The 12,500-nt window shown below is 45.8% G+C and overlaps 1 protein-coding gene across 12 annotated transcripts in view; it reads right to left on the reverse strand.

Annotated features, from left to right (window-relative positions):
- Positions 1-12,500, reverse strand: part of kmt2ca (lysine (K)-specific methyltransferase 2Ca) — a 244,243-nt gene that overhangs the window by 182,683 nt on the left and 49,060 nt on the right. For all 12 annotated transcript variants that reach the window (XM_063206925.1, XM_063206924.1, XM_063206918.1 and 9 more), the window contains exons 5-6: positions 11,788-12,030; positions 1,016-1,167 (exon numbers count right to left, since the gene is read on the reverse strand). In XM_063206925.1, the coding sequence (XP_063062995.1) occupies positions 1,016-1,167; positions 11,788-12,030 (395 nt within the window). The remainder of the gene's footprint in view (positions 1-1,015; positions 1,168-11,787; positions 12,031-12,500) is intronic.

The raw sequence follows: 12,500 nt of genomic DNA on the forward strand, positions 1-12,500 counted from the left end.
CTCCATGGACATTGGCATGACAGCTTCATTAGCCGACACTTATAAGACTCATATCGTTTCAATATCAGATCTAAGTGGGTGATAGAGAAAATGACTACGTATGTAACTACAGTGAAACGGGTTACTCATTCCAACAATTCAGTCCTACACCATTGAAATGTTAGTTCTTATTATATGGCGTAATACTATAGGGTCATCAATTGTTTAAATAATTCAGAACCATAAGCGAAATCCTCAGCGGCCATGTCATTTATTAAGAAATATATAATTTCCTTTTCATTTCTGATGCCTATAACACCGTAGCTCACTATGCTGACTGCAGCATATTTAAAAGAATAAAACACCCAAGGCAGTTAAAAAAGGAGACACGTTGTAACCTTCCAACGACCTACTGACTTTCGTGTATTCCATATAACGCATGCCACCGAGATCTGACACCCAATTAGCCTTGCCCCTCCATCTTCAGAGGCTAACATGACAAATGCTGTAGGCTAATCACGTGAAAAAAGGCACCAGAGTGCCGCTGGTGTTTTTAAAATTCAGAGAGACATCCTGGCAAGGGAGCAGCAAATTAACGGGGACACGTAAAAGGGCACGCCACTCACTGGCGGGGTCGAAGTGTGTCTGGATGCGTTGTCCTAGCATGTCCGCCAACACTTGCCCCTTGTACTTTAATTAATGACAAGCGATGAAGAAATTTGAATCCTTGTGTTGAGACTGGGTTTCTGGGTTTCTCCTGCAAACGTAGCTTGATGAGTATGTAGGCATTGTATTCCATCTTTATATTCAACATTTCTTTTCGATACATCTCTAAATGGAAATACCGGATGCCACTTTAGCCAGTAAAATTAGTTGCAGCCCCTGTGAAAAACAACTTCCAAGACCGGCTGCAGCATCTTTAACAGCGATCACAGTTCTGTTACATTTTTGTTACCCTGCTTCGGAGGTGTCTGACATCCCTTGAAAAGGGCCCATTAACGAGGACAAGTTAAAAAAAGGCCACGATTCCACTCACCAGTGGGGTCGAAGAGCGACTGGACGTTGATGTCGTCAGGGAGACCGATCTGGCCCAGCTCGTCCCAGGGCCGCCGCGTCGGCTCCTCTCCGAACGGGTCCGAGCTGCCCGGCGCCGAGGACGAGTGTAGCCCACTGTCCGGTGAGCTGATCCTGTGGGGGAGGGCGAAAAGGTCAAAAGGTCAGAGTTCACCCAAGGTCCACAGGACAAAAAGTCCTTTGTTTTTGCTTTGTTTCCACCAATAAGCAAAGTTTAGGCAACTTTTGGTACTTTCATTGTCTTTATTGAACAGGACAGTTTAAGAGGAGACAGTTAAAGCTAGGGGAGATAGAAAGACAGCAAAGGATTACGAAATGAACTCTGGCCAGAACCTGACCCGGGTCACCGGTGCTACAGTAAAGTGCCTTAAGCTGTTTGAGCCAAGGCCACCAATAAGCAAAGTTAAGCAAACTTTCACTAGTAATATCACAACATTTAATCCGAAAGATTGAAGTTTTAAGGCTTTGGTGCGGGAATGTCCTCGGAAGTACAGTCTCCTTCATATTTCACCACATTTAGTCCATAGACCACCATGGCGCCAACAATATGTGAACCCCAAGGGCTGGCTGATCATCATAATGATGAATCATCTTTGCAGGCTTTTAAAGCCACGGAAGGACGTTTACGATGCCATACATGGGGGGCAATTTAGGAATTGCTAAAAAGCATCTCTGGCATGAGGCAGGGCTTCCGTCGAAAATTTAAATGCCCCCCATAAATCTGAAGGCACATTAGGAAAAGTCAAGTACAATTCTCCTCTGCAGGTATGCAGTTACTGTGGAGGGGGTAATGGGCAAGGTGATGAAATGGCTGGAGAGTGGGAGCGTATGGGAGGCTGGTGTGAGGGAAGATGGGGATGGAGAAGGAGGGAGAGGGAGAGCAGGTAAGGGAGCCAGAAGAGAGGAAGAGGGGGGAGGAGGAGGAGGAGGAGGAGGAGGAGGAGGAGGGATGTTATTATCAAAGCACTGGCTAGCTGCCCAAGGACAGCCCGTTCAAGCAAGCTATGCCCCACCACCACATCACACCACACAGCCTGTTCCGGATACAGAGCAAAGCGGAAAGAGAGCGATCGAGAGAGAGAAACGAAAGAAGGAGAGGAGGAGGAGGAGGAGGAAGTAAAAAAAGAAGAGGGAGCAGGAGGAGGAGGAGGAGGCAGTTGAGGGGATGAGAGGCTGCCTTTTTTGCATGAGCCTTCCTAGAAGAGACTGGAGGTTCTCTGAGGCTCACGGAAGCGGAAAACAGGAATTAACATTTTAAAAGCAAGACCCGGTTTTACAGCGGGGCCAGGCAGCCCTTGGGCAGCGGGAAGGCAACGGGAGCTGGCCGAGAAAACAGGGGGCTGTGGGGTTGGGTGTGTGTGTGTGTGTGTGTGTGTGTGTGTGTGTGTGTGTGTGTGTGTGTGTGTGTGTGTGTGTGTGTGTGTGTGTGTGTGTGTGTGTGTGTGTGTGTGTGTGTGTGTGGAAGTGGGGAGTGGATTTAGAAGGATGAAGGGAAAACCAGTGCCCACTCCCCTCCTTTCCTTTCCCCTCCCCTCCCCTTCTCATCTCCCCTCATCCCTCTCCTGCCACATCTGCATATGTCTAAATAAAGCATCGCTGACCATACTTCCTCCCCATTAAGGCCCATCCTCTCACTCTCAGTCTCACACCCTGTCTCTCTCTCTCGCGCTCGCTCACTCTCTGTCTCACACACACCACACACACACACACACACACACACACACACACACACACACACACACACACACACACACACACACACACGCACGAGTGAGCTACTTCCTAAATGTGGCTCGGATGGAAAGCGTTGAAGAATGGTTTCCATTCACCACTGCACTGCTGAAGCATAATAGCCAATCTCCCTCTCCCTCCCCGGCCTGCTCTCCTCGCTCCTGTGTTTCTATACGCTTCATGCATACAGGGAAGTAGTCATTGGGGGACAAAGGGGCCAGTTGTCCCGGGCCCAGGAAGAGGAAGAGCCCAGAATTGGGTCCATATTACATCATATATTGGTTGGGGGGGCCCTTTCAGATTACTTTGTCCTGGGCCCGGGCAAAGCTGTAAGCAGCCCTGTATACATACCTAACATACATCACAGTCAGGCATCGCTTTTTGCCATTTGGTGCGTCTGCCTGCCTGGCCCCCGGGCCGTTTGGTTGGATTTAATTACAGGTGTAAATAACGGGCTGCCTGCAGTGTGAATGAAGAAAAAAACCTTCAGCATCTCAGTAAACACATCGACACCCGCCTTCCATTGGTTTATCATCCATCATAACTAAAAGTATATTGCGCGCCATCAATCGACCAACCGACCGAACACATTACAAAATGTGCAGATGCTACTGTTGCGCTAACGGCACTAAATAAGGCGTGAAACAATCACGCTGTCAAACACGACATGCGTTTTGACTTACACCTACGTATTGGTGTTGCGACGAACATGCATATGGCCATTATTTTACATAACACTATGGGCATATGAAACATTTATATTATGAATGTTCTGAGGGAATGTGCTGCAGAGACACAGTGAGGGCAAACATGGCTTAACCCAGTATTTCCCAATCTCTCCGCCTTGCGTACCCCCTAAGCCTTTTTGTCATGCCATGAGTACCCCCTAACTCCATATCTCTTCCTCTTTCCCAAACAGTACATTGTTATCATTACAGTTTCCCCACGTACCGCATGTAGTGTGCTCGCGTACCCCTTGTGGTACATGCACCCCTGGTTGGGGAATACTGGTTTAACCAACTTTGAAGTTCAGCGGGCAGGACTTAGTATGGGGTGAAGAGGATGGAGGAGGAGGAACAGGAGGAGGGGGAGGAGGAGGAAGAAGAATAGGAAGGAGGAGAGGGAAGTGCAGGAGAAGGAGATGATGAAGGAGAATGAGATGAAGGAAGAGAACATGTGACCAAGTTCAGAGAGATTTGTTGGAGTCAGTTCATGGGCAGTCTTCAAAGTAAAAGAGGGGGTGAGTCTTTAAATCAATATGGTGTTTAACATGAAGCTGGTCAAGTTACTGGAATGTACTGAAGAACAGAAGCTTGATGTTGAAGGGTTGTCTTGCGAGTCATGATGCAAGCCAGATAAACTGACTACAAGATCACGAATGATCAATATAGCTGCTGAAAGTACAACACCAGGTCATCCACATACACATGCTTTACTTATAATAATATAATTGAATCCCTACAGGAGAAAGTTCTTGGTACTTTAACAGAATCTAAAACAAACATCTTGTTGACACGCATCATATATGCTCAAGGTCTTTAACCTTTTAAAGCAGATTGTTAGATGAACTCAACTCCATAAGAGGAATCGATTTTTCAATTACCAATCGATGCTCACCGCCCCCTGCCTCCACAGGGCGATATCTGACGGCAAGTCACGAGGGTATTGCTATAATGGTCTCCATCATGAGATTACGTTGTGTTCATTAGCTTAGACCAGTGTTTGATTATGTGTGTGATTAACCAAGAGAGAGGCCAGGTTCTCCAATCTCCAATTAGGGCTCGTCAGGCTAATGTGGATCACCACCGCAACACCAGGGTAGGAGCAGAATCAACATCATGAGCAACTGGAAGTATGAATGGAAGTATTCACTCAAGTTAAGAAGACCCTGGTTGAACGTATGTGGATATTTTTTCCATTTGGGTCTTTTGATATTTTTTGGTTTTCTAAAATACACATAATGTAAACATATAAAAAACCTAACAAAGGCCTACAACCTGAAATCAAATACAGAGGAAAAATGGTCTAGCAAAGTTCAACGGATAAAGATAAGGACACTTAATTAAGAACAGCAACAGCAGCACAAACAAAAAGACATAGATGTATAACAAGGCTTTAAGCGTAACCACTCACTTTCTAGCAACCAACCCAAGAAATGGGGAAAATATTAATATTCATTCAAAATGTGTCCAGTGTACTAATGTCAAGACAGTGGGCAAGCATGGCAGGGCCATATGTCTATCTTTGACACAACAGCTCCTTCCATCTTTGACACAACAGATCCTTACCTGAGGTCCATCTATCCACCTTGTCACCATGCCCACTTAACCCTACCCATTTCAACACTTTTCATGGCCTAGGCTCAAAGTTGGGCATAAGTAAGTAGTAGGGGTGTAAAGATAACCGATTTTGGATCGGTTATCGTTATGCAACATTGAATCGCACCGAATCAACATTGAATTGCACCGAATCGCTAAATATTTTTTATGAATCGTCCCTGAATCGAATCGTAGCCTGTGAATCGAGATTATTTCATTTTTTAATACTAAGGGGAGTGTTGGCTTTGATGAGGTCAATTGGGAAGCTTACGATGAGAATTGCTCTACCATGATGTAGTTTAAAAACCTATCTATCTATCTATCTATCTATCTATCTATCTATCTATCTATCTATCCATCTATCTATCTATCTATCTATCTATCTATCTATCTATCTATCTATCTAATAGGGGTGTAAAGATAACCGATTTTGGATCGGTTATCTTTATGCAGCATTGAATCGCACCGAATCGACATTGAATCGCACCGAATCGCTAAATATTTTTAATGAATCTTCCCTGAATTGAATCGTAGCCTGTGAATCGAGATTGACTCGAATCATTTTGTGGGTATAAGATTCACACCCCTCGTAAGTAGGTAAATGAGTAGGTGCCACCCAAACAGTAATGGTGCCGTCCTTGCAACAGTGGCTAATACGGTGGATAGCCTGAATTGAGCTAGGTCAATAGCAAACCTTCTCTTTGAAGGGGTATGCCACTATTTTGGGGCTTAATAAAGTTAAAATCATTGGCCGTGGTTTATATAGGTGATGAAGTGTCTTATTTTTCATGTTTAGCGTTGTCTTGCTCTGCCATCCAGTCGCTCTAGGTACTCCCAGTCAAGATTGTTCTCCGTTGTGGTACCCAAGTGGTGGAACAGTCTCCCAGAGGCAGCAAGACTGAGCACATCTCTTGCAGCTTTCAAGAAACAACTAAAGACATTCCTCTTTCGAGAGAATCTTCTAGACTAATGCTTGAACTGGCCTTGCCCCAGGGCAGACTCCTGACATGATGTTTAGTTTAGTTTAGTTTAGTTTAGTTTGTGAGTGTGTGTGTGTACTTGTTATTTACTCTTTATATTTAAACAAAAAAAAAACAAAACAAAAAAAAACAAAAAAAAAACAACTAACCCCTCTTTGCAACTGCACTTGTTGTTCTGTATATCTCCTGTGCACTTTGTATTTGCTTGTGATGTTGGCTTGATTATGTCCTCTTTTGAAAGTCGCTTTGGTTATAAAGCGTCTGCCAAATGCAATGTAATGTAATGTAATGTAAGACAAGTTAAAAGAGGGAGCATGTCGCTAAGCTAGTGAAAGTCAATGCATCCATGTTTATTTTTTTCCAGCCAGGATGAATTAAGAATAGGTAGGTTGGTCAAGTTTGAAATTCAGTAACTCGTAGCAACACATATAACATGAGTACACCCTATGAAACGGCCATCCTTTAAAAAGTTAAACCATCTACCAGACCTCCTTAACATGCTCCACCTTAACAGCTCTCCAATGGCACTCGTGTATTTTCTCTCTGTCTGTCTGTCTGTCTGTCTCTCTCTCTCTCTCTCTCTCTCTCTCTCTCTCCTCTCTCTCTCTCCTCTCTCTCTCTCTCTCTCTCTCTCCTCTCTCTCTCTCTCTCTCTCCTCTCTCTCTCTCCTCTCTCTCTCTCTCTCTCTCTCTCTCTCTCCTCTCTCTCTCTCTCTCTCTCTCTCTCTCTCTCTCTCTCTCTCTCTCTCTCTCTCTCTCTCTCTCTCTCTAGCTGAAGGCTCTCTCCCTACCCCACCCCCCACCCACCCACTTATTTGTTATTGTTTTCATTCCACCCCCACCCTCACCCTCACGCTCACCCACACCCACCCCAACCACCAACTACCCATCCATCACAAGCATGGCTCCGTCCTCTGCTCTGACCAATCGCTCTGCTCGGAGCGCAACAATGCTGCGCCTGATTGGCTGGCTGCCAAGAAACAGGAGAGGGTGCAGTGTTACGTCAGCGCTCCTCAAGGGAGCCGTGTGACTGGCTGCAGTGTAACGCGGGGAAGGCAAATTAGGCAGGCGGCCAACGGGCCCTTGGGTGCCTTTCGTCAGGAGCCTTTGTCAACAATGGATCACGTGGTGCTGTAGGCCAGGGTGAAAAACAGCACAGCAAAAGCGCAGAGACCGAGGAGAGGGAGGAGGAGGGAGGGGAGGGAAGGGAGGCATGATTGAGAGAGGGAGAGAGAGAGAGAGAGAGAGAGAGAGAGAGAGAGCGAGCAAGAGAGAAAGTGTGAGAGCGAGTGAGCAAAGAGGTTTGAGAACAGAGTAGGCCCAGCAGTGAAATTCTCCCACATTCTAGCCCTCTCCCCCACCCCATTCTTTCTCGCTTCCCCTCCATCCGTCACTCTCTTTCTCTCCCTCAATCCCTCCATCCCTGACTAATCACCAGGGCCATTTTGGCACCAAATTAATTGACCCAAATTGAATTGTACCACTGGCTTCATTAGCATACGGTAGTTTATTTGGGTCAGAGCGCTCCAGATCTCCCCGTTTTCCCCCTTTCATTTACAATGCACAATAGCACAGCATTTTTGCTTGGTCATAAACTAACTCAGACTATTGGAATTCACAGTGGAGAGAGTGCAAGAGAAAGAGAGAGAGGGAGAGAGAGAGCGAGAGAGAGAGAAATGCAATTTTGAGAAGCCAAATTGGTGACATATTGCAAGAAATGAAATCTACACCCTGCACACCACAACAAACACCATTCCCATTTATCAAACACAATTTCCATACATCAAGTGTGCTTGTGCTGAAGCAAATTGATAAGTCCTATCAGCGTGGATCAACACGTACGCCTGTGGAAGGAGGAAATCAAGCGCAACACCAAGTCTGATAGCAACAATACCAGAACCGGAGCCAAAGTCCCATAACTAATTAACAACAGGATCGAGAACAATGGTTTATCATGAACTGAGAACGTTTCAGGAAGTACAGGAGAGGAAAGCAGTTGCCTAGCAATGTGTGATCTAGATAGAGGTGGGTGAGTAAGCAAGCAGCATTGGTCTTTTAGCTGTATACAATACACCCCCCCAAAACTGGGGCCATTTTGTCTTGTCAAAATGATGTACTTTATCTAAAAAAAGAAATGTGAACGCGTATAGGCCTACATCAACCATCACACAAGCATAAACGCACATGATCTTGAGCATTTCTTGATGGATTGAATTCTTTTTAATTAAAAAATCATGCAAGTAGTCAAACAGTGCTGAAAGTGCAGTGGAGGTGGGGGTTGGGCTGGAGGCTTCATTCCGCTCTGAGGATATAAAGTGTTGTATCGCAAGGATAAAAAGTTGAACACCGACTTTTTTCCAACCAATTAATAACTGCGGGGTGGTGGAAACTGAATACTGTGATAATAACGCAATTACTGACCGCACCGTTGGGATGGAAATGGAGCTTTTCCAGCTCTAACACGAGAGGAAGCACAATAGCTCTCAGGCCTGAGGCAATGTCGCTCAACCATTTGTCATCGATACCAGACGTATACATGCACGCACACACGCACGCACGCGCACATACATGCACACTATACGCAAACTTATACGCACATACACACTGATACTCTGTGTCACAATTCGGGGACATCAGGGACATCAGTACCATCATCAGCATCGTTGGACCATCAGTCCCATCAACGTTCATCTAAAACCAATTGTCTGAATGGCTAAAGAAAGCAATGCGGCGACAAGAGACCTCCGCTGCACTATTCATCAGGAGGAGAAGCAATCACATTCGCTTCTCTCGCTCGACAGACAGGAAAAAAATGGCCGTGGCCCTAGCCGTGGCCCAAACAGTCAGGCCATTGACAGTTAGGCAGAGGACCTGGGTTCGAATCTGGACCAAGGTTACTTCCTGATCCTTCCCCATCTCTCTCTCCCTCTACCACTCGCTTCCTGTCACCACTTCACTCTGACCTATCAAATAAAAACATCACGGCCCATAAAAAAGAGAAGAAAATTTTAGGGTGCAAATAGACCCACACACATTGGCCTTAAAGTGATACTGTCCCATTTTTGGAAATAAGCTCATATTAAACCTCCCCTTGAGTTAAATAGTTGAGTTTTACCTTTCTCCTGTACTTTCAACCGTTCTCTGAGTATGGCAGTGCAAATTTTACCTCCATGCTAGCAGTTAACATTGAATCCTATGAGACCAGCTGGCGGCTAACTGGTCTCATAGGACTCAATGTAAACGGCTAGCTTGGAGGTAAAATTTGCACTGCCATTCCCAGAGAACGGTTGAAAGTATAGGAGAACGGTAAAACCCTATTATTTAACTCTAGGGGAGGTGTAAAATAAGCTTATTTCCAAAAATGGGACAGTATCACTTTAAGGGGGGGAGGGACGTAGATGAGGAGCTACGAGGTTAATGCTAGTTTGTCAGTGAGAATGATGATGATTTGGGCTTGTGTATGAGAATAACAGCAAGCCATTTCAAAGTAGTCACCAGCAGGTTTATACTGCGAATCCAGACACTTTATGTATGAGAGTACCGGTAATGGAAAAGCACAGCTCCACAAAATAAAGTCCAGTTATTAGCCATAAAAAAGCACAAAACATTACGAGTGCAAATGAACATCACGCTACCAAAAAGTGATTAGGGGATAATGGACTTGGCATAGTTGAAACTGAGGTAGGCGAGAGGAACACACACTTCAAGGTGCAGCGGCCACCTTTGGCTACATCGTAACCACCTATAGGGAAGAGGGCTTCTTCCATTACACATTACACAACGCTCATTACACTACACACCCTGCCGGGAACGGCACCACACAACACACTTTCTTAGTCTTTGGACTATTTATGGTTGCAGCAAGAAAACACACATATGCTTGAAAGTGGTGGAGGAAGAAAAAGGACAAAGAGAGGATGAAGGGATGAAGAGGAAAGAGAGGATGAATGGACAAAGAGAGGATGAAGGTGGGAAAAAAGAAAGAACAGAAGAAGAAAGGAAGAGAAGAGTAGGACATATTTGGCATGTTAGTGGTGAGTGGAGGTGGGGGTAGGGGGGTGTTGGGGAATTTCACCTTGTTATTCTTAAATGAGGGAATTGCCACCACGAATGGAAAACATAAGGAAACAAATGCTCAATAAAAAGTTTATGCCGAATTCCTTTCCCCCGATCTCTGGCATTGTTAAAAACGGAATGGGCAGGGGGTCTGAAAACACTAACATGCATGCAAAAACACACACACACACACACACACACACACACACGGAATTATAACACCCCCCACCATCAACACCAACACCACCCCCCCACATACAAACAGCCACACACACACACACGCGCACACACACACACACAGCGTTTTGTTTGATGCCAGTGAGTAATTACACCTCCCCTGTTTCTAATTGGGCTCTGGGCAGAGTGGCATGGCAGTATTGTTCCCTCCATACGGGGGGTCATTGGGGTCAGGGCTTCTCTAAATGACAGGAGAGGGGGCGGAGGGCTGGGGGTGCGGGCAGAGGGGTGGTGGTGGGGGTGGGGGACAGGTCCACGCCACAGCACCACTAGCACACACGCATGGTGAGATTAATTAATATAAACGCAGCCCATCATCGTGTCTGCGTCTTGCTAACTATTTACGCTCACAAACAAAGTTGCTGTCCTCACAATAAAAAGCTACTCTGTTTACAGAGAAACAGGGATCGGGTGATCCACTAGGCTGTGCTAGCTGCAGTGAAGCACGGCTGTTTGTTCATTTTCCCAGCACTCAAGTCACATGACCAAGGATACTAGCCGGGCAAATCAGGGAGGAGCAATTTCACTTTCGTACTAACTCACTCAACTCACACTAGCTCTCACTCTCTCTCTCACAGAGACAGGCTTGCACCAGTGTTGCCAGATTGGGCGGGTGCCCGCCCAATTGGGCTTCTTAGAATGAGCGTCTGCGGGTAAAAATCGGAAAAATTGGCCATTTGGCGTTTTTTTTCAGCCGTTTTGGGCCCATAGAAGTCAATGTAATTTGTTGAATTTGGGCGGAATTTAGCGCATTTTGGCGGTTTTTGAGAAGCTTTTGGGCGGGATTTGGTCAGACACATCTGGCAACACTGGTTTACACAGCCCAAAGGGAGGGGCAGGAGAGGTTAATGGTGGGCTAGTTGATCGTAGAGCCCAGCCATATTATTGACAAAAAATGTTTTTAAATGATCAAATGGAGAACCGCGTTTTAAGATGATGTCCACAAGACAAGATTACACAATTATTCTTTCCATGGTATTACACTCAGCTGAAGCTTTTATCCAAAGCGCCTTACACCCATTTTGTGCAGTTATTGACATGACTTGACTTAAAGTGCAGGGTATTGAAGTGGAAGGGTGGGATTCGAACATGTAACCCTCTGACATAAAGCCCATCTCCTTAACCACTAAGCCATGGCTGTCATAAATATATGACAAGTATGCAAACCCACAGAGCAGAGCTAGTCACCTACAATACAGATACAATCCTATTGCAAACACCAGAGCTTGCAAAAGCTGATAATTAACTCTTAAATCTTATACCTCAAGTCATCAAATGTTACCACAGAATTATCTTGACAATGTACTAGATGGTCTATGCAGTTCATTTCCGGCAGCCTGTCTGACATCTTTCAGCCACACACACGCACAGGCACAGGCACACAGAAACCACAAATACACTGGTGGCACTCACTTTTTCAGACCACTGCCTCCCTGGCCAGGGCTCGCGGGTTGGTGGTCGTTGTCTTCAAAGTCGTTATTGTTGTCATCATCGTCATCGGCGTCGTCATGGTAGTCGTCGTCGTGGTTCTCCGAGCTGCCGTGCCGGTTGCGGATGTGGAGGGGCACGTAACCCGGCGTGGGCCCGAAGAGCTTCAACTCTCCCTGGCCGAGCACACTCCTCTCCCCACAGTAGCAGAAGGCACACAACCTCTCACTGCCATGGACACACACACACGGACACACGGACAGAGAGAGAAGATGGGACATGTTAATTTACAGTTTAGTTAAGTTACTAAAATACTGCATTCTATACACAACAGCGTAAACTCTCTCTGGCCCAGAGAACTTCTCTCCCCGCAGTCACAGACGGAAAACAATCTCTCACTGCCATGGGCATGGACACACACACACACACACAGAGAAGAGAGAAGATGAGATTCATTCATTTATAGTTTAGTTAAGTCAGTAAAATACTATATTTTAAACATCAAATTCAGCTGTCCCTGGCCCAGAACACTTCTCGCCCCACAGTGGCAGAAGGCACACAACCACTCACCGACATGGAACAACACACAAAGAGAGCGAGAGAGCCAATCGGGTTAAGTTATTTATGCCATATAGTACATTTTAAATTGTAAATACAACAGCTCCAGCTCCACCTACAAACCCCATCTCCCCCGCAGT

Source organism: Engraulis encrasicolus, chromosome 9 (assembly GCF_034702125.1).
Source record: "Engraulis encrasicolus isolate BLACKSEA-1 chromosome 9, IST_EnEncr_1.0, whole genome shotgun sequence".
Taxonomy (NCBI): Eukaryota; Metazoa; Chordata; class Actinopteri; order Clupeiformes; family Engraulidae; genus Engraulis; species Engraulis encrasicolus.